This window comes from Vulpes lagopus, chromosome 1, assembly GCF_018345385.1.
Source record: "Vulpes lagopus strain Blue_001 chromosome 1, ASM1834538v1, whole genome shotgun sequence".
Classification (NCBI taxonomy): Eukaryota; Metazoa; Chordata; class Mammalia; order Carnivora; family Canidae; genus Vulpes; species Vulpes lagopus.
Window position 1 is genome coordinate 145,430,380 of NC_054824.1, and position 26,009 is coordinate 145,456,388.

Sequence of the window (26,009 nt, forward strand, 5' to 3'; positions counted from 1 at the left end):
TCAACACCAGGGTCTGAGGTGCTCTGCGCTCTTGTACTCAATGTTGTATTTAAAAAAAAAATGAAATCTGGGAAAAGTTGAAGGAGAGAATAATACAGAAAATGCTGAGTGCCCTTCTCTGCATTCACCAGATGTGGGGTTTTGCCACATTTGTGATTTTTCCCTGCAAACACACACACACTAACACACACACAACCACCCCTCCCAATTACACACCAAAACACACACTAACACACACATATATTTAAAAGTTTTTACTGAATCACTTCAAAGTATTTCAAAAATTTTCAAAAATACTCTAAAAGTAGTATCAGATTATTGATTCAATAGTATTAATAATATATAGTTCATATTCCCTTTTCCCTAATTGTCTCCAAAGTTTCTCCTGTGGCTTCTTCTTGATCCAAATCCGATCACAGTTCCTACTAGGTCATCAGGCCTCCTCTATCCCCGGCTCTCACTGCTCTTCTCTGGCTTATGACATTCAGAAGTGTCTGTGTCAGAACTGCCCACATTTGGGACGTGTGTCTCCTCATGGTGACAGGTGGGAGGGACTCCCTGTGCCTGCATTGGAGGGCACATAGGACGGGGTGTTGGCCCGTCTGCAGGGGAGAAGCTAGCCTGGTGTCAGGGGCTGCCTTAGCGTCTGAGGCAGATGGGGCACGAAATGCAGCCCCATGATGAGGAGGTCTGTGGTCTAACTGCGCTTGTCCCCTGGGCCCCATGCTGTCCCACATGGCAGAGTGCAGTGGTAGCCCTGCCAGGATGACAACCATTGAGGAAGCAGCTGTGGGGGCACTGGTGTCAGCAGGGGGGCAAATGTCTGTGGGGAGGGCAGGTGTCATGAGGGGACAGGTGTCCATGGGGGACAGGTGTCTGCGGGGGAGCAGGTGTCCATAGGGGGACACGTATTCACAGAGGGGTAGGTATCTATGGGGGGCAGATGTCCATGGCAGCTCAGATGTCTGTGGGAAGGACTGGTGTCTGTAGACGGGGCAGAAGTCCATGGCAAGGTCCAGGAGCAGGTCCCATGGGGAGAGGTTGGGGTGTATGTGGAAGTGGGACAGAACATGGACGGTGACTGAAGCCTGCGGGGAAGCCAGGGGACAAGATGGCCCTGGGTGGGAGAAACATATCCCCGGACAACAAATCCACGAGCTCCAAGCTGTCACTTGGGAAACAGCGGCGTCCTGCAGGGCCTGTGCTCTATCTCATAGGAGGAGGCCTGGAGCCATTCAGATCGTCCCACTTCAATGTCTTTGGCCCCCAGGATTGCTTGGGGTGCAGGGAGCGTGTGCGGACTCAGCCGTGGAGGTCAGGAAGGACTCCACTTTTACCTGGGAGTAGATGACAGAGGAGCCCTGGGCGCTGTAAGGCTGGGGGCTGGCGATCGGGCCGTGGGAGGGCAAGTAGGTCCAGAGGAGCCTTAATGCGGAGGAGTCTGAGGCCACTGTGGGAAGAAGAGCAGCACTGAGCTGGCAAAGGCGGCCAACGCTCTTGCCTGGCCCCACATCCTCACCGTTCCTGTCCGGTCTCAGGTCCTCTCTCCACCAAACGGCACCTTCCCTGTACTGCCAGGGCCCTGTCCTGAGACCTGGACCTCCAACGGGGCCCAACCCCTCCACAGCATCAGTCCAAGCTCCCCAGACTCCCCAAGACCAGGAATCCACCTCTTCTCTTGCTATTACTTTGAGCACAAACTCCCAGCATGTACTGTGGACAGCCCGGCCATGCCCCTCTGTGGCCTCAGGCAAGTCACTGCCACTTCTTTTGCCCCAATGGTGTCATCTGTATAGTGGGCATAATAACATCATCCACCTCTAGGGTTATTGTAAATTTATAAGAGTTTGTGTGTGTGCATGTGTGTGTATGTATTTTCTGGCGTCTGTCACACCTACATAGTTACCAGGTACAGTCTTGACTACTATAAACAAAATAAACAAGTGCTAAATATATAAGTACACATAGTATATTTACTTATAGCACTTGGAACTTTACTTGGCACAACAACACATGTGGGTGTGATGCTAGATGTTATTATTACTTTTATACTGTCCTAAATCTGGAACGGAATGTGACATCCTTCAGGAGGGCTCTCTCCTTTTGGCTTGGAGTAACCATCTCGGCTTCCTGGACTGGTCAGTGATTCATGGCTTTGTGACTTCAGGCTGGTCACTTAAGTTTCTCTGCCTTAGTTTCCTCATTTGTAAAATTGGGATAATAACAATACTCACTCAAAGGAGGCTGTAAGTGTGAGAGTGTTCATGTGTGTCGCAGGTGAGCCATTGAACCAAGAATAGGCACGAACACAGTTCATTCGACTTTATGCAAGAGGATCAGAACACCAGACAGAGAAGCAGAATGGCTAAAATCACACAGCACTCTACAGAGCACAGGTGAGAGAGAGTCTGCCCCAAAGGCAGGTTTCCCTTGTGCAGGAGGGAGCCGGGCTGGGGCTGTTCGTGGCCAAGCACCCACCCGGGACGATTGGCACAATCAGACCCCCAGCATCAAGCCACTCCCAAAGCTGCTGGGATAGCATTCCCATGTCTGCCTCCTCAACCCTATGGGTTAGAGTGGGAAGCAGAGGCATGTCCCCCGAGATGTTCATGTCCCAATCCCTGGGATCCTATGACCTTGAAAAACAAGACTTTGCAGGCATGATTAAGATTAAGGACCTTGAAATCGGAGATTATCCTGGATTATGCAGGTGAGATTTTTAAGAGCTTTAAATCAGAGAACTTTTCCCAGCTGTGCTCAGAGGAAGACCCATTGCTGGACGAATGATCAGAGAGCTGTGGCACTGCCAGCTTTGAAGATGGAGGAAGGGGCCATGAGCTGTGGGGAGGGGTGTCCTTGAGAAGCTGGCAAGGGCAAAGATGTACTTTCTCCCCTGAGCCTCCAGAAAGGAGCACAGCCAGGGCAATACCTCCACGACATTAGCCCAGGGAGACCTGTGTCCGACCTCTGACCCCCAGCATGGTAAGACAATGTGTCATTGACATTTGTCATGGCAGCAATAGGACGTGAATGGTAGCCCTGTGTCCTGTGACAGCTGGGAATGCAGAAGCCCTGACAGGGGCCTCAGACTCTCCTGAGGCCATCAGTGGGGAATGGAAGATGCACCCCTGCTTGGTGGGGCTGGGGACCCCAGCAGCGTAGACAGGTGCAAGTGAAGAAAACCAGCAACCCCTGCGGATGGGCGGCTCTGTGTCTGGTTGGCCCAGATCTGCAGAAGGGATGGAGGCCAACCTTGCACAGTAGGCACCTTCAAAGCCAATGGTCCACAGGTCTTACCTGCATGTTTGTTCCCCTCCTGAATCCTCCGGACTTCCGAGTACACCACGTCTCCTCCTTTAGGATTTACTTGGGAAGAAGTTGCAGTTTGAGAGAACTATACAGTCCTTACCTCTTGTCTGAGTGGCTTCCTCCTCCCCCAGCTAGAGCTTATTCTCTGCAGGGACACGTGTGCTCCCAGCCTCTGCACAGCCCCGTGGTCATCTCCTGCTTCACCCCTGCCCGGACCAACCCAGAGGTCCCTGCCCAAATGGGAGAGGTCCCTGGTCCTCACCATTGCTGTATACTGGTTGCAGCTCTATCCAGCCAGGTACATTGTAGTAGGTGGGCTCTTGGGGGTCCGAGTTTGAAGGGTTCCTATGAGAAAAAAACAGCCATGTCTCCCAGTAGCCCTGACAAAGAGCTGTACCCATCACTCCCTGTTGGCAGGTGTTTAAAGCACAGGATGGCCACTAAGTCTGGACACAGAGATGAGCACATACCAGATAGTGTGCTATTATGAACTATCACATTACAAATTATGTATGTTTCTGGGCTTCATGGGCACCTGACACAACCAGGCACAGTGCTACTGCTTACAGTAATATGGAGGTGATTCTACTATTATCCCTCTTTTATATATGGACAAGGTGGTGATTCCAAAAGGCGAAGTGACTTGCTCAAGACCATGTGACTACACAGGGCAAGACTCAGGACTGGAAGTCCTAGAGAGATCAGGATCTCAGAGAAATTAGTCACTATGAGGCTCAGAGGAACTCTGCATGTTTTGGATGCTGCCACCACAGGCTTGTCCAGAGACAGTTTGCAAGCTGTGCTGAGGCTCCCAAGGTTAACCTCTGGGATCCACGATGGCAGTCCCTTCTTCCCAGGTACCATCTCTGGTTGGCAGAGCGGTCTCTTTGGGTGGTGAGTCATGTGACTCCATCTGTTCAGTTGTCCCCACAGCAGGTATTAGGTTGGTCATGTCCAGAGCTTTATAGCCTGGCTGAGCTGAGACTAGTTTAGGACTTGGATGGATTCAGTCTTATAGCCGTCACTCAGACAACCAAGGTGATGGTGGTAAAGGATATAAGTTAAGTTAATAAATAAGTTATAAGTTAATAAATAAAAAGCACTTTACACTCCATGCAAAAAGGTCTATGTAGCTAAGGTGGCAGAGAGAAGGTCCTGGCAATTGCCTTGACGTACACCAAAGGAGACAGCAACATGATGTTGGCACAACCTATCTGTGTCCCCAGCAGTGACCAGACCTGGTTCACTTTTACCCCCCGTGGTTCATCTCATGAACCACACAGAACACACAGCCCGGGTCTTACCTGGAGGGGTCAGAGGTCCTTCCTCCTGCAAAGGAAAGCAGAGGTCACTGGAGCAGGAGAAGGAGGCCTTAAGAGGGGCAGAGCTGCTGGGAGGCTCACCCGGACCCGCCAGGGGTCGCAGACATTGAGCGGACCCTGCTCTGCTATGCCCAAGGGAAGCGGCAGAGGAGGCAAATCTCCTGACCCCCCGCTTCCACAGGGGCATAGCTATACCAGGAAGAGTGATGCTCCGAAGCTGCAGGGGGAGAACAGACCTGATCAGCTGGGGAAATACTGCACATCAGGAAGTCATCACACTGGGTTTCTGTTCCCACTTCTATTTCTCAGTCTCTCTTGTCTTCCTCCCCTTTCCTTGGGGGCCTCGTAAGGGCAGAGAGGGAGACACACTGAGGTTTATGATGTTGGATAAACTGTCTCATTGAGGCATCTTCCCTGCACTCGGGCTGTTTTGAGAACTCTGTTTGTAAAGACGAATTCTGGGGGACTGGGCAGGAAAGGTGGCAGGACCAGGAACTGTGGCAGGAGGAGGGGCTGTTGAGAGCTCAGGGGAGCTTACAGAGGCAGTGTGAGCCTGAGGGCTAGGGCAGGGAGGACAGGGACTGAAGCAGAGGTTACCCACCTGCTTTCCTGGGAAGCCGGCAATACAACAGCAGTGCCACAACTGCGAGGCCCCCCATGCCGAGCAGCCCCCCAGCAACGCCTGTGGCAACAGGGCCGAGTCTGCTCCCTGTCAGCCCTGGAGAGGAGACCCCATGCATGAGCCACAGGGAGAGGCTCATGGTCTTGAACTACTCTGCCCCTGGAGCTGATGCCAGGGCCTAGAGAGAGGAGGAATCCGGGGGACCAGGACTCCTGAGGCAGCCCAGGAAGAGGCTCTTATCTCTGGGAGACATGTGTGCAGTTGAGGCAAGGCCACAGGGTCGGGATGGACGGTGCCCACCAGTGAGCTCCAGAGTCAGGGATCCTCCTTGACCCCCTGCTCCCACTCAAGTACCATCACTTCAGAAACACTTGAGAAGAGAACCAGGTAGAGAACTCTCAGCTTTGTGCCCCCATCCATAAGGTGCATGGCCCTGGTCAAATGTCATTGGGATCATCAGAATACCCTTGGAGGAGATATTTGTCCACACCTGTGGCCTGGGCACAGGAAACTTACCTGAGATGGAGAGTGTCACCACCTCGCTGCACTGGGCCCCCAGGCCGTTATCGGCCTCACATGAGTAGTTTCCAGTATGTTCCGCGGTCAGAGAGAGGTTGAAGGATGCTCCTCCTCCAGAGGGGACTGAGCTACTCTCCAAGATGACATTGTCATGATAAAACCGGTACAGGATCGGGGGAGAGCCCCTGTGGGCCTCACAGTGAAGCTCCATCACATCCCCAGGGAAGGCCTGGTCCCCAGGAGCCCTGAGGGTGAGGATGGGGCGTGATGCAGGAACTAAGGGAGATAAAAAGTTAATAGAAGTTCCTACTTCTAACATATTCGTAAAGGAGCAAAAATTATAAACAAACGGCAGAGGTCAGGTCTCAGTCTTGGAAAATAGATTGAAACTCATATGACAGACAAAGCTAATGACCTAATCTACAAATGCAAAAGGAAAAATACCCAACAGAAAAGTATGGAAAGGGTATGAATCACTATAAACTTCAAGTAGCCAATAAATAGATAAATAGATTATTAATTAGTATTTATTTACTAATGAAATACATAGAAATAGAAATAGAATATAAATACATAAAAACACCCATCAGATGGGCAAACCTTAAAAAAACAGATAATACTCATGGACTTGTGGACAGTCAATGATCTCTGGGAAGGAACGCAGATCTGAGACCCTTTCTTGTATGGTAATAACTGCCAAATTTAAAATGCACATCAAACTTGACCCCACAATTCTACCTCTAAGACTGCTTCCTTTGGAGATACTGACATGAGCTATGCAAAGGCATTTGTGCAAGGATTTCTGTGCTAGAATTTTTACAATAGCTAAAAACTACAGGCAACCTATTTAATTAACTAATGAAAAAGAAGATATCCAAGATGATTCTTTTAAGTGAAAATGCAAGTTGTATGATTATGTATAACCTGATTCTACCTCTGGGAAAAAATTATACCCTTATGTTTATAATATATTTGAATGTTTCTGGAAAAATACCCATGATTTCTAGCAAATTTTGTGTGGAGTCTTTTGGGTTTTCTACATTGAGTTATTATGTTGTCTGCAAAGAGTGAGAGTTTGACTTCCTTGCTGATTTGGATGCCTTTTATTTCTTCTTCTTGTCTGACTGCTGAGGCTAGGACTTCTAGAGGGAATTATGCTAAGTCACATAAGTCTGTCAGAGGAAGACAAATACCATACGATCTCACTTATATGTGGAATTTAAGAAAAAAACCAGATGAACATAGGGGAAGGAAGGGATGAAAAAATAAGATTAAAACAGAGAAGGAGACAAACCATAAGAGAATCAACTCTAAAAAACAAATTGAGGGTCACTGGAGGGGAGAGCAAGGTGAAGGGATGGGGTAACTGGGTGATGGGCATTAAAGAGGGGCCTTGAGGTGATGAACACTGGGTGTTGAGTGCAACTGATGAACCACTAAATTATACCCCTGAAATTAATACTATATATTTTAACTAAATTAAACTTAAATAAAATCTTTAAAAGAGAGAAAAATGCCCATGAAATTCTTTCCTTTCTTTTCTCTTCTCCATGAAACTATTAACAGTGGTTGTATCTTGGAAGTATGTAGACATGAAAGTATGTGGCTGCAGGTAGAATGAGGCCTTCACCTTTCATAGTGTCCTTTTTGTACCATTCATTTTTTTCTTGTCATGAAGATTTATGTATTCCTTCAGAGTAATGAATTACTAAAAAGTCAAAATCTGTGTTAAAACATGGCCACAAAGGATGAAGGAATGTGACAATGTAGATGTAGATGGAGAACTGGGTAGGCCTATGCCTCAACATGGTACCCATGGTAGCTCCCATTGCCAGATGTGTATAAACTGGCTACTTTCCACCTTTGAGCCTCACCTTCCTCTCCTGCAAATTTTGGCTAAAAGTACTTTCATTGGTTTACCTTAAAGATGAAATGAGATATTACATGCCAAGTACTAAGCACATGACTTAACACATGCAAGGGCTCAGTGACAGTGATAATGGTGATGCTGGTGTTGGTGATTATGGTGATGACCATGGTGGTGATGATGGTGGTGGTGGTGATGATGATGGTGATGGTGATGATGGTGATGCTGATGTTGATGGTGGTGTGATGATGATGGTGGTGGTGATGGTGGTGGTGATGATGATGGTGGTGATGATGGTGGTGGTGATAATGGTGTTGACGGTGATGGTGACGATACTGATGATGATGATAATGGTTGTGGTGATGATGATGATCTGGTGGTGATGATGGTGTTAAAGGTGATGATGATAATGGTGACGGTGGTGCTGGTGGTAATGATGGTGGTGGTGCTGATGGTGATGGTAATGGTGATGACCAGAAAATTCATCTCAATTGCCCTTAGCATACTTTTCCTATACCCCAGTGCTCCCTAGACAGGAATTTGGTAGTTGGGCCAGCCAGTATGGGCTACCACAACAGGTTCAGAGCTCACAAGAAGAGCAGCTTTCCTTGGATGTAACACTTAATGGCAAAAGGTCAGAGGGCAGCATAGAGAATGAAGGAATTTGATGGACAGGTGGCTGATGTCATCCATGCCACCCTGCTCTCACCTCTCTGTGCTATTCTCCTGTGTCCCCATGGCTTTAAGAATCACTTTGTAAATGGGCTTGGATTGGTTGTGTCTCCTAAAGTACTATGCACAGAGCTAATGTTAATATAGAGTTTTTAATATGGAAGTTTGAGGAATATTTATATTCCTGGTAATAAAAGAAGCACAGTATTAGAGGCTTGCAGGGCTCAAAGACAGAAAAACTCAGACAAGGAATGGCCAAATCTTTTTTTGGAACAGAAAAACTTCTACTCAAAATCCATCACTTTCCCTTTTTAATCATAATTACAGATCAGAATATAGTCTATGTTGTAAAAGGGCTTTGCATTTTTAGTGAGGAGTTTTAATCCCATTCAGGAAGGCGGTCCTGCCAGGAAGTCCAGGTTCCTGCAGCTGTAACCACAGGAAGGGTCCCTGATTTGCAGATGGGGTTTCTGCTGGCAGGAAATCCTTGGAGCTGGACTATCAAACTAGCAGTGGGGATGCCGAAGCTCCACTTTGCCTGCTGGGGAGAGAAGGGCTGCAATGTTTGGTTGTGCTGCTTGTGGGCAGGACCAACTCACCTGTGACATTGAGTGGTACCACCTCACTGCGCTGGGCCCCCAGGCCATTGTCAGCCTCACAGGCATAGCTTCCGGAATGTTCTGGGGTCAAAGAGAGGTTGAAGGATGCTCTTCCTCCAGAGGGGGCTGAGCTGCTCCCCAGGAACACATCGTCATGATAAAACCGGTACAGGATCGGGGGAGAGCCCCTGTGGGCCTCACAGTGAAGCTCCATCACGTCCCCCACCACGGCCTGAGTCCCGGGCACCCTGAGGGTGAGGACGGGGCGGGATGCTGGGACTAAGGGAGGAAAAATAGTTAACCATCAGTTCCCACTGTTTAAATATGTTCCTCCATAGCAAAGACTTTTCAAACCAGAATCTGTTTTCCTCAGTTTTTAGTGTCCTTCTGACATTACTCTGAACCCAGCTGTAATGTCTTCTAATCTGAAAAAACAATGACATTGGTGTGGTGCTATGTGTCCTTTTCAATGCGTGGGTGTGCAGTCTCAAGTGTGTGGGGAATCTGAAAGCAAGGATTAAACTGTCTTTTGATTTCTCAAAAGACAATCGGGGAGAAGGAGAAATCAGTGCAATGGAAACTAGGAACGAGAGAGACTGGTTATTCATGCAGCTGGGGGTGTCACCGAGTATCTGGGAGAGAGCAGAGGTGTTGGTGAGCTAGGGCTCTGCTGGGGTCTGAGAACAGGGGCATGGGAAGAGTTGAAGGAGCAAGTAGGACAGCGGGCTATGGTCAGGTTATCGGAGCAGCGGGTGTACATGGCAGTGATGGCTGATGTGGTTGGTGACAAGCCACAGTGTTGAGGGGATCAGCCGTGTGGACCGTACAGTCGTGGACTGATAGCAGGATGCAGAGTGGAGAGGAGACGGTGGGCGAGGTGCCAAGGCTGCACTGAGAGGGGCATGAGGGGGAGGTCAGCCCGTGACAGGGCCAGCTGGGAGACCCTGCTGGAGCTGAACACAACAGGGACCGGTGAAAAGTCAGGAGAAGGGCGGCAGGAAATCTAGTCAGAGCTCCTGGTGGGAGGCCGGGCTGCTCCGGATGGGCCAGGAGAAGCCAGAGAGAAACCGAAGGGCCAGTGAGAGAGTGAGCTGGCCTTCTTACGGGTTATCAGACAGAGGAACGCCCACCGAAATTCTTCTGAGGTGACGGGGGCTGCTCGGATCATTTCTCTCCTTGCTGATCATTGTCGGTTGATCATGTAGTTCACGTACTGAGAGCCTTGACTTCTATGTTAGGGACCCTTTGGTCAGAGTGGCTACAGTGTTGCTTCCAGGGAATGCATAGCAGGCAAAGGGAAGGTGCAAGTTCCTGGAAGTGCAGATCCAGGGCTGCCAGATGGAGGCTGCTGGGAGCAAGCCTGCTGTGATGTCACTGTGCTAATGGCCCTGAGGGACCTCTGATCTCGGCTACTGGGGAAGGTGGGTCCCCAGGTGGGCCGCAGTTGGAGCCTTCCACTCACCTGTGACCCTGAGTGAGGCGGTGTCGCTGCGTTGGGCACCCAGGCCATTGTCAGCCTCACAGGCATAGCTTCCGGAATGTTCTGGGGTCAAAGAGAGGTTGAAGGATGCTCTTCCTCCAGAGGGGGCTGAGCTGCTCCCCAGGAACACATCGTCATGATAAAACCGGTACAGGATCGGGGGAGAGCCCCTGTGGGCCTCACAGTGAAGCTCCATCACGTCCCCCACCACGGCCTGAGTCCCAGGCACCCTGAGGGTGAGGACGGGGCGGGATGCTGGGACTAAGGGAGGAAAAATAGTTAACCATCAGTTCCCACTGTTTAAATATGTTCCTCCATAGCAAAGACTTTTCAAACCAGAATCTGTTTTCCTCAGTTTTTAGTGTCCTTCTGACATTACTCTGAACCCAGCTGTAATGTCTTCTAATCTGAAGAAACAATGACATTGGTGTGGTGCTGTGTCCTTCTCAGTGCGTGGGTGTGCAGTCTCACGTGTGTGTGGGGAATCTGAAAGCAAGGATTAAACTGTCTTTTGATTTCACAAAAGACAATTGGGGAGAAGGAGAAATCAGTGCAATGGAAACTAGGAACGAGAGAGACTGGTTATTCATGCAGCCAGGGTGTCACTGTGAGCCTGGGCTACATCAGAAATGAAGACCACAAGAGAATGAGTACTGATCAACTTATTTGCTCTTTTGCATATTCATTCACTTATCAAAGATAATGATGCAATGAATAAGTCCCAGGAGGTATACTGTGAGCTAGAAAGACCCAGTCCCCACTGTCCAGAGGCCTCAGTCCAGAGGAGAGGACAGGCCATAATTACAATAAGCCTGGATGTAGAAGGACACAGTGACAACTGGTATAAAGTAGAGACCAGGGTACTGTGAAATGCAGTACTGGGACCTGATCCATTAAAGGCTGATCAAGAAATGCTTCTTCACAGAGACATTTGAAACCAACCAGGAAGAGATGGAGATGAAGGGACGCCTGGGTGGCTCAGTGGTTAAGCATCTGCCTTTGGCTCAGGGCATGATCCTGGGGTCCGGAATCGAGTCCCACATCGGGCTCCCTGCAAGGAACCTGCTTCTTCCTCTGCCTATGTCTGCCTCTCTCTCTGTCTTTCATGAATAAGTAAATAAAATCTTTAAAAAAAAGAGAGAGAGAGAGAGAGATGGAGATGAAGAGCATGCCAGGCAGGCAGGCAGCATGTGCAAAGGCCCTGAATCAGGAAGAAGGCTGGAGTCCTGAAATTACTGAGACAAAGTGGCAGCAGCACTGACAGGTGGGTCTGACAAGTGGTGTGAATAGGAGAGTGAGGCCCGGCTTTAAGAGCTGTGGGGGGAAAAAAAGAGCTGTGGGGAGGGCTTTGCCCTCCCTCACACAGCCATGGAGTTCTGTAAGTGCATCTGTACAGGGGCACGAGATTATCCAATTTCTCTTCTAAAAAGACTGCATGCTGATCCCAGCATGCAAAACGGATTGAACCGGGACAGAAGTGCAGTGGAGAGGCGGGCCGTAATGGAGATGCTCATAGGTTTGACAAGGAGAGTGGCAGTGCAGATCAAGAGAAAAGATCCATGAAATATTTAGCAAGTAAAACCAACAGGACCTAATCATCAACTCGTTCTGAAGAACAAGGGAGAGAAAGGTCAAGGGAGGCTCCTGGGTTTCACCTTGTGTGTCTCGATGAAGGACTGTCTCTTACAGAAGTAGCGACACTTGGAGGAGTCTGGGGGGATGCCATGAGATTGCTTTTAGAGATGCTTGGGCTTATGGGCTTTGGCGGCATTTGAGTGGAGGTGTGGCATCTACAGGTGCTCAGGTGAGAGGTGTCCAGAAGTTTAGGAATCATTTACAGATGACACCCTCAGGACCATGCAGAGCAAGGAGATTGATCAGAGAAGAGGACAGAGCTTGCAGGACAGAGCTCTGGAGTACAACATGGAGCTTGTCTGCAAGAGGAGTTGGTGCCAGATGGAGGCTGTCAGGAGCAGGCCTGCTGTGATGTCACCATGCTAACAGCCCTGCGTGACCTCCAATCTCAGCTACTGGGGAAGGTGGGTCCCCAGGTGGGGTGCAGTTGGAGCCCTCCACTCACCTGTGACCCTGAGTGAGGCAGTGTCACTGCGCTGGGCACCCAGGCCATTGTCAGCCTCACAGGCATAGCTTCCAGAATGTTCTGGGGTCAGAGGGAGGCTGAAGGATGTTCCTCTTCCAGAGAGGGGCCACCTGCTCCCCAGTAACACATTGTCGTGATAAAACCGGTACAGGATCGGGGGAGAGCCCCTGTGGGCCTCACAGTGAAGCTCCATCACGTCCCCCACCACGGCCCGAGTCCCAGGCACCCTGAGGGTGAGGATGGGACGGGATGCTGGGACTGAGGGAAGTAAAATGAGTTATTTGACATCAGTATCTTTCACATTTCCTTTATTTTCATTTTCAGAGATTACCTCTGTATAGTATTTGTGACACATTCTAGATCTTTTCTATGTATAAGAACATCCATTCCCACAACACACAAATAAACATGTAAAAACATACATGCACACACATGCAGGGGATCACAGTACACCTCCTGCTCTATTGCTTGGTTCTTTTCTTCAGCTACACATCATGAGCATCTTTCTAAATCATTCTTAACGGTCCATCTCATCCACTTTAGAGACCTACTTCATTGATCTGTAATTTATACACAACAAAATGCAACTCTTTTAAATCACGGTTTGATAATTTGGGGGTGATTACTGCACGATTTTTTAACAAGTGCAAAGCATTCCACTGTATGGATTCATCATTGCCAGTGACTGGAAATGTCCTTTTTCTCTCGCTCCAAATAATGCCACATCCAGCGGCATATCCATCATGGCACATTTGTGTACATACTTCTTAGGATCAAGTCTTAGAAGTGGAATTTCTGGGATGAGGAATATGAACATTGTAAGGAACCATATGTCGTGCTAGATTGTTCTTCAACTTTGGACCCGTTTGCACTTGCACTACGGGAATACAAGAACTCCGGTGCCCACACTCTCATCCGTGATAGTTGTAGAAGTGCAGAGGCTTACTTATTATCTCTTCTCTGCTCTTAATCCAAAATTCGATAGTTATTTCATCTGAGCAATTCGCCCATCATATCTGGGAGACCCTGTGGTCTACCAGTGGATTTTTCAGGAGCTGCTGGTGAACCACAATCCATTAATGAGAAGTTACTGCCTGGAAAGGATTCACCCATTATTGACAAAATGGGAATTTTTATTTTTATTTTTTTACAATTAATTGTCAATTTTTCAAAACTTATCTGGTCATTCTTTTTGTTCTCCACTATGAAATAAGAATAATAATCATGAGAGAATTGTTCTTTTATTTCTTCTTCTCCCTCAGACCAACTGACTTTTCTTTGTTACATATTTTTTACACTTTTGACACTTTCTGTAACCATAACTCTCACAGCTGATTAGCCTTTGTTTTCATATCCAAACCAGTGGTTTTCAGCCCTATTTGTACAATATTTTCACCTAAGGATATGTTTTAAAAATATTGATTCTGAGTTCACATCTTAGAGATTCTGAATTCAATTGGTCTGGAGAGAGGCTTAGTAAGGAGCTTGCTTTCAGAGTTCCTAAGTGAGTCTCACAGCAGCCAGTCGTGAGCACCACTGGTTGAGAGAATTCAGTGTATACTTTTTATATTAAGTGAACTCATTTTGAGTTATTTTTATTGATTCCTGTTTTGGCTCACTGGATTTTATCAAGTAATTTTCCAAGCAGGTTTAATGGATACTAAGTTCTCCGAGTCCCTGCATGTCTGAGCATGACTTTTGGATTTGTTCTCAGTTCTCTTTCCTCACTTGAAAGTACAAATCTGGATGTGACTCCTCTCTCTTAACAATGATTCCTGTGGAAAGTCTAAGACCAGTCCAATATTTTTTTCTTTCTGAGATGACTGTATTTATGTATTTATTAACTATTGATTGATTGCCGTGTTCACATGCACACACTCACACACACACGCACACAGACACAGATGTTTAACCTCAACATTCAGTAGCCTCATTAGGGTAATCCTTTCATCTATATACTCAGGTTTTCTTCACTTCAGGAAGAAAGTTTTGTTTTTCTCCTCAATTTGGTTTCCTAAGACATGCCACAGGCCTCTTCATGGTCTGATCTCCATATTTTACATCTTTTTCTTGTTGCCTCCATTTCTGGGTATCTCTTTCTACTTGACATTCCATATCATTTTCTCAAATGATACGACATTCCATATCATTTTCTCAAATTATGTCTCTTGTGATTTTGATTTCATTTCTAAAATAGCTTTGTGGGGTTTTTTGGTTTTTCTTCTGAGCTCTGCTAGACAATTTTTAAAATCTCTTGTGTTGTCTTATTGTCTCATGTCTCATGTCTCTTGTGTTGTCATATTGTCTCATGTCTAAGACATGCCACAGGCCTCTTCATGGTCTGATCTCCATATTTTACATCTTTTTCTTGTTGCCTCCATTTCTGGGTATCTCTTTCTACTTGACATTCCATATCATTTTATCAAATGATACGACATTCCATATCATTTTCTCAAACCAATTCTTCATTTGATTAACAGTTTCAGAAGTATACATTCTAACCTTACGGTTTCAAATTTTGATTTCATTTCTAAAATAGCTTTGTGGGGGGATCCCTGGGTGGCGCAGCGGTTTGGCGCCTGCCTTTGGCCCAGGGCGCGATCCTGGAGACTCGGGATCGAATCCCACGTCAGGCTCCCGGTGCATGGAGCCTGCTTCTCCCTCTGCCTGTGTCTCTGCCTCTCTCTCTCTCTCACTGTGTGCCTATCATAAATAAATAAAATAAAATTAAAAAAAAAATTAAAAAAAATAAATAAATAAAATAGCTTTGTGGGGTTTTTTGGTTTTTCTTCTGAGCTCTGCTAGACAATTTTTAAAATCTCTTGTGTTGTCTTATTGTCTCTTCTTTAACCTGTTTATTCCTTTTTGTAGTTTTTTCCCATTAGAGTCCATATTTTCTTTAATTGTCTTGAGAATATTTAGAAGAATTTGTAGGGTTTGTTTGGTTTGTTTCCTATAGCAATTCTTCTTTTTAAAAATAGTATGTATTAGGTGTTCTTTCTTTCCCTTGTATGAATTTAAATGCATAAATACAAAGTCTTCCATATTGTGCTTCTTTTTGCTTCTAACTCATCCTTTAATGGATAAAGTTATATTTACTGTCTTGTATTTGCCTGAGAATGCTGTGTGTGTCTGGGCGTGGGCATGTGTGTGTGTGTGTGTGTGTGTGTGTGTGTGTGTGTGTGTGTGTGTGTTTCAGTGATCCAGGCTGGTGATAGATCAGAGCACATTCCCATGAAACCTCTTTGCCTTTTCTTTGGGGTATATTCCCTCAAAAAGTAGATTGCTTTGTCAGAATATCTGCCTGGCTCCCAGTGAAGCTTCTTACTCAGCTCCCTGACAACTTGTTTGCTAATCTAGAGCTTACTAATTTCTGCTTACTTATATAAGCAGAAGTACAGATCAATGTTCTCTTCCTTATCTTAGTTCAAAGACTTTTTGTTCATTGAATTGTAAATGCTGATGGAGGGCCTACACTGTGCCAGACACTAAACAGGCATGGAGATGTCATGGAAACCCAAAGTGATCTGGCTCCACTCTCCTGACCCTTATATTGTGGTATGGAGGGAGGCAGGCAAGAAACAGGAGATAAAGAGGTTTCAGTATTGATAAATTTGAGAAGAAAATGAAACTTGATAATGGGATGGAGGATGCTTTAGGGCTGGGGGTGTTCCTAGATAGACCAGGCTGGCTTTAGAGTTGGGATTTCAAAGCACTTAAACTTCTTGAATAATCTCTTTACTCCACAATTAACATTGGGGGAATGTCTTTCTTTTGGTCTTTCTTGATTTTCATGATCTGAAACAAGGGTTATCAACGAGCCAGAGATCCTTTAGATCCATATGCTTAAAGATAAGACCATCTGTACCCAGATTCATGTGTCCCTAAGACTGGCACATCACCAATTTGCACCCTCACCAGCCACTGCCTCCAGCTGTACTCACGTTCTGACTACCACCCAATCCCCCAGCCCTCTAGGTGCCTCCCCCAGCTTCCCCGTGAGCCAAGATGAAGCTCTGTCAGGGTGGCACTCTTGCTTGCTGGGCCAGGTAAATGAACCCAGTTTGGCAGCGTGCAGTTTTCCCTGGCTGTCTTCTCTGGGGCATTGACTGGTGCCTCTCACACTCATTCTTCCTCACTTCACTTCTTCTAGAGCTTCATGAATTCCTGGCCTTTGGGTTCCTGTTCCAACTCAAATCACAGAACTCTGGGGTTGGATGCCTTATCTAACTTCCAATATAATGTGAAAACAGTAAGACAAAGAGAGTTTGAATGTTTTATCCAAATTACGAACTAGTTGTTTTCATAGCCAGAGCTAGAACTCAGATTTTCTGACTCATAGTTAGATCCGATGGCCCAAGTGTTTTTCAGGTACCCTGGAGCTTTCTAGGAAACCTCAGATCTGTACTGTGCATATAGTTCCCTAAAACAAGCATTTTCTGAAATATGATTCATTATGTGCATGTCATCTCCATATTTGTTGGGCTAGAAGTGGGCAGTGCACTAGCCGTGGCCTAGGTGGTGGCTTGGAGGCCAAGACGCCCATCCAGTTTGACCCGTTAGTCACTGCTTTGGCAGTGAGCCACTCAGCATTGGCAGACGGGGCAGAAGGTGGAATATAGACCAAGGGGTCACACTCAAAAGTTGAGCAGTCGATGCTGGTGTTGCAGAAGCTCTGAGTCAAGAAAAGTCATGACAGACAGGGAATGGAGTGGAGGATGCTTGGAAGCAGCAGGGATGATGAGCAGGGACAGAAGTACTGTGAGTAGAGTGATGAGAGCTTCTAGCCCATCACCTTTCAATATAATCTGCATTTGAGAAATTCTATTCTGAGACATCTCTCACTTCTTCCATGGGTCTGCAAGCGTCATCTTTCTTGTTTTTCTCACTCCCTGGATGTCCATACAACAAACCCTTCCGCTCTGGGGACACCCGAAGTCTCCGTTTCCTTGTGTTGTGGAATGGTCTAATGAACCCAACTCAAGATTTTTCAGTCATACTTCTGCTTCTCGTAAAAACAAACAAACCAACGAACTGTTGGACTTTCACTCTCTAATAAGTGAAGATCCAAGTGCAAATAGAAGCAACATGACTCCAAACATGACACCATTTTTGTGGTTACATGAGTCACCATGAGTTGTCCAACCCTGTCTTGTATACTTTTCTGAATGTATGTCATACTTCAAGAAAAACTTTAAAAACGTAATACGGTAAAATGAAACTTATTTTAATGGATTAAGACGAAGGATCATGGGAACTCCAGAAAGCCATTCCTCCTTCCCTCGTCCTATTAGCATTTAAAGTGCTTGGGAACTCCTGAGAAATTGAGGGCTTGCCTGCTACTTATCCATGTGACTGTGAGTACACGTGTTAGTGGGAGAGGAGGAAATGCTTCTGTGTACTGAGTTAAGAAAAATTGCCTTGGGGACTGAACTTATGAGAAAATATTTTGAGGGAATACATTCATCAGACAAATGCTGGAGAGTATGCTGAGCTATCTAGGGGTACGGTGAGCCAGGGCTGGGGGAGGGCTGAAGCTCACAGGTAGTTGGTTCTACAGAAAGGGAGCTGCCAGGCACACCAGGTGGGTGGGGGGTAGGGAGTGGAAGAGACATAGATACTTCTGAAGGGCTCAGTGTGAGAGGTGAGAACTGAGTCACCTCCCCTGAGCTCAGCCACAAAGCACTGAATGCAAAAGCAGAAGCTCAGCCAGAATGCAAAATGCAAAAAAACGAGAGTGGAGTCCCCTGGTGTACCTATTGCCTCGCCACTTACCCCATGAGGCCTTGGTTTTCCCTTCTGTAAAACAGGGACAAAATAGTCAGAGAGGAGTGACTGGCATGACTCCAGGGTTTACCTGTGACAGAGAGGCTCCTGGTGTCACTGCGCTGGGGGCCGAAGCCATTGTCGGCAGTGCAGGAGTACTTCCCAGAGCTCTCTGCAGTCAGAGTGATGCTGAAGGACTCTCCTCTTGCAGTATGGGCTGAGCTGCTGCTCAGGAGGACATCTCCGTGATAAAACTGGTACAGGATGGGGGGTGAACCCCTCCGGGCTTCACAGTGAAGTGTCACCCTACGCCCCTCAAGAGCCTGGGCCCTAGGAGGGCTGAGGGTGAGGACAGGACGAGACACGGGGACTGTGGGGAGAGAAAGGTTGGTCAGCAGGTGCCCCTGTGCATTTCCATCCATGGCCAGTCTCCACCCTGCCCTGGACACTGGCTCTTCCCTTTCCTGTCACCCTCTTCCCCTACTCCCCCTGCCCTCCTTGTGAGGCGACCCCATTTCCATTTCCCAGTGTAAATGATGCTCTTGGGGAGGAAGTCCTTTATTTTGGTGCCACCACGTCGTGCCCTTACCTGTTCCTTCCTCCTGCCTCTACCCTGGCAGTGCTGCCCCTGCACCTGCCCAAGCCCCAGGGTCTCCCTCTCTGTCCCTGTTCTCTGCTTCTCTGCTTGCTGGGGCTGACCTCAGGGATCCACCCTTCATCCTTCTTTTCAGATTCAAACACACTCTTCCAGGACCCCCTCCTCCGTCCCTACGCTCTCCCTGAGACCAGCCTGAGCCCCTCTGTTTCCAGATGAGTGAACCGAGTCTGGAAGAAGCTCAGAGGCCTGTCTGTGGCCACTCAGCAGGCTGTTTCCAGAGCCAGCCAGGACCTGGACGTGTCTCTTGAGTCCTAGTCCCTGCACTGAATCCCATGTCTTCTTGGGGGTGTGCTTGGCCCTGAGTGCAGGGACACCTCTGTAGAAGTTGTGACCTCCCACAGCCATGAGGCCCCAGTGGCTTTGAGTGCACTGGTGACAGAGAGGTGGTCTCTGTGATTCTCCTCACCCTGGCCACATCTTTGGAGTAACCATGATTTTACTACCCATTTCTGTATCCCACCAGGGGGGACATGTTGGGTATTGTCAACAACTAACTGATATCTGGGAAATAGATACTTCCTTATCCCTGGGGAAGACAGAAGGAGACAGGCAGGGAGAGAGGGAAAGGGAAAGAGAGAAAAGAGAGGGAGGGAGGGAGAGATCCTGCAGACACAATGAGGGGTGTCATGGTCCTGAGCTGGACAAAGCATGAGACCCACAAGATTGACAGACATACGTTCAAAGATCTGGGAGCCCCTGGAGACATCAGGTTGTGTTATCAGCTGAACGCTATGCCTTGAAAATGCATGTGTTGAAGCCCTAACTCCTAGTGTGGCTGTATTTGGTGATGAGGCCTTTGAGGTGATAATTCAGGCTGAAGGAGGCCCTAGGGTGGGGCCCTAATCAGATAAGGCAGGAATCTTCAGAGAGGAGGAAGTGAGAGAGGAACAAGACCAGGTAAGGACCCAGCGAGAAGATGGCAAACTGCAGGACAGAATGAGCTCCCTTTAGACACCAGTCTACTGGCACTTGGTCTTGGGCTTGTTGCCCCTAGAACTGTCAGAGAACACAGTTCTGTTTCTCAAGCCATGCAGCCTGTGGTGTTTAGGGTGAGGCAACGGAGCAGATGAGCAGGTGACTTGGGGAAGAGGCAGGCAGCAGGTAAGGGGAGGGATGGGTTGGGTAGCAGCAAGAGGACTGGAACCAGGAGTGGTGGGGCTTTTTTTGATTGACAGGAAGATCAAGGCTGCCGTGTGACTCCGCCCTACTCTTCCTAGTAAATCACAGCCCCCACAGGCACCCACCTTCCACGTGTATCTGGGATTTCTGGCTCTTTTTGCAGACATTGGAAGTCACTGTGTGCGCCTCACACCAGTAATATGATGGGCCTTTGCTCATCCCACTGGAGGGGTTCCGGATTTTCAGAAAGTTCTTTGAGCCTTCCTCCACAATCTGGCCATCTCTGAAGAAGCGGAACTGGAGCTGGGCATCTGACTTCTGAGGCGGGAGCTGGGTCTCACAGATCAGGGTCAGTTGTTTCCCAGAGGTGGTCCAGGAGGGTCTGGACCTCAGCACAGGATGTGGAAACAGCTCTAGAGAGAAGGATCACAACATTCCCCAGAGAAGTGAGGCCTGGAACTGCTTCAGAGAGAGACACGGCTCGTCTGCCACAGCCATGAGCAGAGCAGCAAAGATGGAGTGCCACTTAGGAGCCCAACAGTCTTCAGCTTGAAGCACTCTTGTGCTTTCTCTGATTCTTGCAGGCATGAGGTCTGAGGTTTGGTGGTGTCCCAGGCCCCACTTCTCACCCTCTACCACCTCAGGGACCTTCCTTCCATGAACCCTTCTCACAAGTAATGTGGTATTTACCTTGGACTTGGATTTTTATTCTGTTTGAAGAAAAAGAACAATTGATCTCGGATCCAGCACAGTGATATTCTCCATTGTCCTTCAGACCTGCTTGTTGAATATGGAAGCTGGAGCTTTCATCAAGGATCTTTAGCATCTTGCCATTCTTGTACAGGGTCTTGTTCTTCAGGGCTAGGTCTACATTTGCTTGACATTTCAGAGTCACAGAGTCACCTTCAAACACGGAAGGGGGAGCCTGCAGGATCAGTTTAGCTGCAAGAAACACAAGGCCAGTCACTTGGTCCCCTCCACTGATTCTCCCTTCTTGTCATTAATATTTCAAACAGATTTTGTAGGATTGGGGATGGGGGGAAATTTATAAAATAATTACAATTCCTTTTTTTCTGATTTGAAAATGAACACATATGCCCTGAGAAAACTTGAAAAGCAGAAACGTAAGTAAAAACTTCTCAGTTGGTCATACTCTTTTCCATGTGTACATCCATAAGTGTCTGTGTGTACTCTATTCTCTTTATGAAATTAGAATAGTATTTACATATTTGACAACTTGCTCTTTCACTTACTGTGCTATGAACACTTTTCCTTGCCATTGATATTGTCACTGAACCTGGCTTCTAACGGCCTCTGAGTTTTCTCTCAATGTGATGTGATGTAATTTACTTAATACTTTTCTGTTTCTTGACTATTCACATTTATTCAATTTGGGGGGAGCATATCTATGATTTCAGTAGGTAAATTCTTAAAAGAGGGGTATGACCAGTTCAAAGAGGATAGGCATCTTATTTGTTCTTTGCTACTATATTGCTTCCTTGTTCATGAAATCAAACAGCAGTATAACTGCTTCACATTCAAAACAGGTGGCTTGGGATCCCTGGGTGGCGCAGCGGTTTGGCGCCTGCCTCTGGCCCAGGGCACAATCCTGGAGACCCGGGATCGAATCCCACGTCGGGCTCCCGGTGCATGGAGCCTGCTTCTCCCTCTGCCTGTGTCTCTGCCTCTCTCTCTCTCTGTGTGTGTGTGACTATCATAAATAATAAATAAAAGAAAAAATTCAAAACAGGTGGCTTTAGGACACAGGAAAAAATAAAAATCTTTCTTCCTTCTCTCTTGCTTTCTGTATACAGTTGATCTTTGCACAATGCAGCGGGAAGTCAGAGTATAACTTTTGACTGCCCCAAAACCTAACTACTAATAGCCAGCTGTACTAGAAGCCTTACTGATAACATGAATGGTCAATTAACACATATTTTGTATGTTTTCTGTATTATAGGCTATATTCTTTTAAAAAAAGATCTTATTTATTTATGAGAGAGACACATAGGCAGAGGGAGAAGCAGTCTCCCTGTAGGGACCCCAATGTGGAACTCCATCACAGGACCCCAGGATCACGACCTGAGCTGAAGGCAGATACTCAGCCACTGAGCCAGTAAGGTGTCCATACTCTATATTCTTCAAAGTACACTAGAAGGAATTATTACTAAGAAAATCATAAGGAAGGGAAAATACATTTATAGATCTGTCCCATAAAAAAAAAAAACGCATGTAAGTGGGTCTGTGTAGTTCACATCCATGTTGTTCATGGGTCAGCTGTACCTCAGTCTGTCTATCTATATGAAAAATCCTCATGTTGCTTATTATTCCAAGAAAATTTTATAAGCTTAAAACTATATATAGATTCAGAAACCATTCAAATAAATTACTTCTCAAATTTTCTCTTTTGCCTGAATCACATACACACCAATGTTTATAGTAGCAATGCCCACAACAGCCAAACTATGGAAAGAGCCCAGATATCCACTGACAGAAGATATGGTGTATATACACAATGGAATATTACTCAGCCATGTAAAAGAATGAAATCTTGCCATTTTCCATGACATGTATGGAACTATAGGGTATTATGCTAAGTGAAATAAGTCAGTCAGAGAAAGACAAATACCATATGATTTCACTCCTATGTGGAAGTTAAGAAACAAGACAAATGAACATAGGGTAAGGGATGAAAAAATAAAATAAGATAAAAACATAGAAGGAGGTAAACCATAAGAGATTGTTAACTGTAGGAAACAAACTATGGGCTGTTGGAGGGGTGGTGGGTGGGAGACAAGGTAACTGGGTGATGGGCATTAAGGAGGGCATTTGATATAATGAGCACAGGGTGTTATATGCATTGATCAATCACTAAATTCTACTGAAACCAATAATATTATATATGCTAACTAAATTTAATTTAAATACAAAATTTAAAAACTTTCCTTTTACCTGGGTCCTATCTGTATAGATTTTAATTCAGTAACTATAAGGCAGATCCTGCATAATTGTATGGTTTCTAAAATTTTTATTTCTTTCACTTTTTTCTCACCTGTAGAAAAAATCAAGGTCACACCATCACTTAGAAGCGAGTTCTGGGTCTGGCATTTGTACTCTCCAGAATCCTGGACCTTGAGGGTGTTTCCTGGGATTTCACGTAGTATTTCTGTCCCAAGGTACCACTGGTACAATTCTCTGTTCTTTGCTGTGTAGATGTGAGATACATGGCAAGTCAGAGTCACTGCCTCTCCTTTGAAGAACACCGTCCATGGAGGATGGAGGGAAATCACTGCTTTGGGTACAGCTTCTGAGGAAGAAAGAGACAGCATCTAAGATGGAGACCCGTATGGTTCCCACTGCAGTTGTCTGTGGGTCAGACCTAAGAACTAGGCTTTGGAGAATCCCCAAGGAAGCTGCCTGGGAAAGTCAGGGATTGATCAAAGCTATTGACCAGAGCCCCCAGGGAAGGATGGTTGCTCAGGGATGGCAATGAACAAAATTATTTCAAGAAGGCAACACCAGCAGGATTCACTGCCAAATGTCAGTGGGAGAAATGGCTAATTTCTGGTAAGCATCCTACAGAAAGCCACCCCTGCCCCAACACGGCATCATGGTCACAAATTCATAAGAACCTCCCAAAGAATTGTGTAAATCACAGGTTTACACTTTCCCTAAAAGAATAAGTCATATTTTTTGAGGATTTTGGCACTGAGTAAAGCTTGAGAGATTGATTTGTTTAACACCTTCATTTCACAGATAATGATTCAGATGCCCAGAAACTCTCATCATAGCTAATTGTAGCAGAGCAAGGAATGTACACATCAACCACTGGAATCCAGAGGTGACCCAGACAAGAATGAAATCCCAGGCCAGCTGATTTTGGACAAGAGCAGAGGTTGTAGGTCATCCTTGCTATTAATGGGTCCTCAAACATTCAAGACACTCTCTGACCAAAGAGTGGCAGTAAGAGTCAGAACTAAGAACATGTGTGATACAGATAATATTTCTTCTCTCCCAATCCCTTTTTCTTTTGTGCATTTCTTCCTTTTAAGGAACCAGTCTTTTGGATGTTCTTCTGTTTTCCACACACTACTAAAACTATAGAGAATGTAATATTCTTGCCACTATCTTCACAGTGTGACGTTTTCAGAGTTTTTCTAGCTTGCTGATTGGAGAAAACTCTATTTCAAATCCTACACGTTTACCACGGAGTTGAACATGTTCTGTCTGGTCGGGTGGGGTCCATCAGCAACTAGGGTAAGCACAGGGCCTTCCCAAGACCAGGAGCTGCTTGTGCATTTCTCAGTTCTTCCAGGGAGAGTGAAGGTAGCTACATGGCTATCCTGACCATTGAGTGATGCCAATAGAGCACATAACACTTTCACATCCCTTCAGCAAGAATAGGATATATTAGAGATCTTCAGACAGCTATTGCAAATTCCTCATATTTATTAAGGAGACACTCTTATCCAAGGACACTGAAGAGCAAAAGGAAGGAGAACTCACCAAATTGTCCACTGACAGGAGCTGCAAAAACAGAAAGAGCCAGAGATGAACACAGAGTAAGGATTCCTTGGGTTTTCAAAAGTTATGTCTACTTTTTTCTATCCATTATTATTTCTTTAATTGGAAATTCATTTTTAAAAAATTTAAAACACATTTGTCAAGTATCTCTCTATATACTAGTCAGTGTGCTTGGACTTCTAAAATGAACAAAAAATGGTACCTGCTGGTAGAAGTTGACAGGAAGTGGAAGCAGAAACATGAAGCAAAATAATATAATTATAATACAGAATGTATGTGCAATAGAAGTACACATAGGGCATCTTGCAGGCAGAAGAACCACTCCTGCCAGTGTGTGGGGTGAGTGTGAGTGTGTGGTGAGGGGGGTGGGCTATGACAGGTCCTGAAAGAGTGATGTTTGAGAAAACGGAATGAACAGATAGGAGTCAACCAGGCAAAGACTTCTGTACAGGGCAAGAGATGATGGGGAGGGTAATAAAGGCAGAAAGGACACAGAGTGAAGAAAGAATATTGGTGTTCAGGGGTTAAGCTGGAGTTCTGGAAGGTAGGAAATGTGGGGGAATCTGGTGACAGAGGCATGCAGGGCTCACATCATGGTTGGTAAGTAGCAATGATTTTATTATAAAAGCTACAGTTTTATTATAGCTGGGAGGCACGGAAAATCTTCAAGTAGAGAGTGACAAGGTTAGAATTTGAAACTTAGATGGGGTGTTATGACAGTGGGTAGACATCAGTGAGACCAGATGTGAAGCAGAGAGACTGATGAGAAGGAAGGGAAATAGAATATGATGTTTAATTTTCTTCAGAGTGTTTAACAAAAATTATTTGCTTCTTCACTTTGTTTACTCTCCCTTCTCTAGAATACAAGCTCTATGAGAGCAAAAACTTCTTATATTCATCATATGTCCCCTCTCCCCGCCCCCCTCCCCCGGATCTGTAACAGTGCCTGGAATATAAGATATATTCCATAAATATTTATTGGGTAACAAATTAAGTAACTAGGTCAGTAAATAGGGATAGGAGGACACAGTCTTGAGAAATGGGTAATGGGAAGACAGAGGAGGCAAAATTGGCATGTTTATAAATTGCTTAGATATTTCAGATGAGGGACAGATTTGGTTTATTCAGCAGAAATTTTTGAAATGTCAACTATATGTCAGGGACTGGATAGGGCAAAGGAAATCCATCAGTAAGCAAGAGAGATATTGTCTCTCTCCACATGAGGCTGATGGAGAAGTAATCTAAACCTAAATGTTCTAGAGAACAGTGGATCATTTGCCATTATCAAAATATCTTGGTTACCATGGAATTTGTGCTGTTTTAATGTAGCTAAATTGTTTCTGTTTCCTATGTGGTAGATTTTCACATATATTATTTTATGTAATCTTGTCAACATCCATATGAAGTAAGTTCTATGACTATACCCATTTTACAGGCCATAAGCTGGTTTA

At 46.1% G+C, this 26,009-nt stretch overlaps 1 protein-coding gene across 2 annotated transcripts in view; it reads right to left on the reverse strand.

Annotated features, from left to right (window-relative positions):
• Positions 1-357: 357 nt before the first annotated feature.
• FCRL5 (Fc receptor like 5) overlaps positions 358-26,009 on the reverse strand; it is a 33,931-nt gene continuing 8,279 nt past the window's right edge. The window contains exons 2-16 of one of the 2 annotated variants that reach the window (XM_041747301.1): positions 24,541-24,561; positions 23,087-23,341; positions 20,725-20,976; positions 20,160-20,447; positions 18,349-18,627; positions 12,471-12,749; positions 10,373-10,651; positions 8,911-9,189; positions 5,770-6,048; positions 5,233-5,349; positions 4,614-4,638; positions 3,572-3,654; positions 3,298-3,366; positions 1,338-1,450; positions 358-564 (exon numbers count right to left, since the gene is read on the reverse strand). In XM_041747301.1, coding sequence (XP_041603235.1) covers positions 445-564; positions 1,338-1,450; positions 3,298-3,366; positions 3,572-3,654; positions 4,614-4,638; positions 5,233-5,349; positions 5,770-6,048; positions 8,911-9,189; positions 10,373-10,651; positions 12,471-12,749; positions 18,349-18,627; positions 20,160-20,447; positions 20,725-20,976; positions 23,087-23,341; positions 24,541-24,561 — 2,738 coding nt within the window. In that variant the 3' untranslated portion in view covers positions 358-444. The remainder of the gene's footprint in view (positions 565-1,337; positions 1,451-3,297; positions 3,367-3,571; positions 3,655-4,613; positions 4,639-5,232; positions 5,350-5,769; positions 6,049-8,910; positions 9,190-10,372; positions 10,652-12,470; positions 12,750-18,348; positions 18,628-20,159; positions 20,448-20,724; positions 20,977-23,086; positions 23,342-24,540; positions 24,562-26,009) is intronic. The other variant, XM_041748081.1, reaches the window with a different exon arrangement.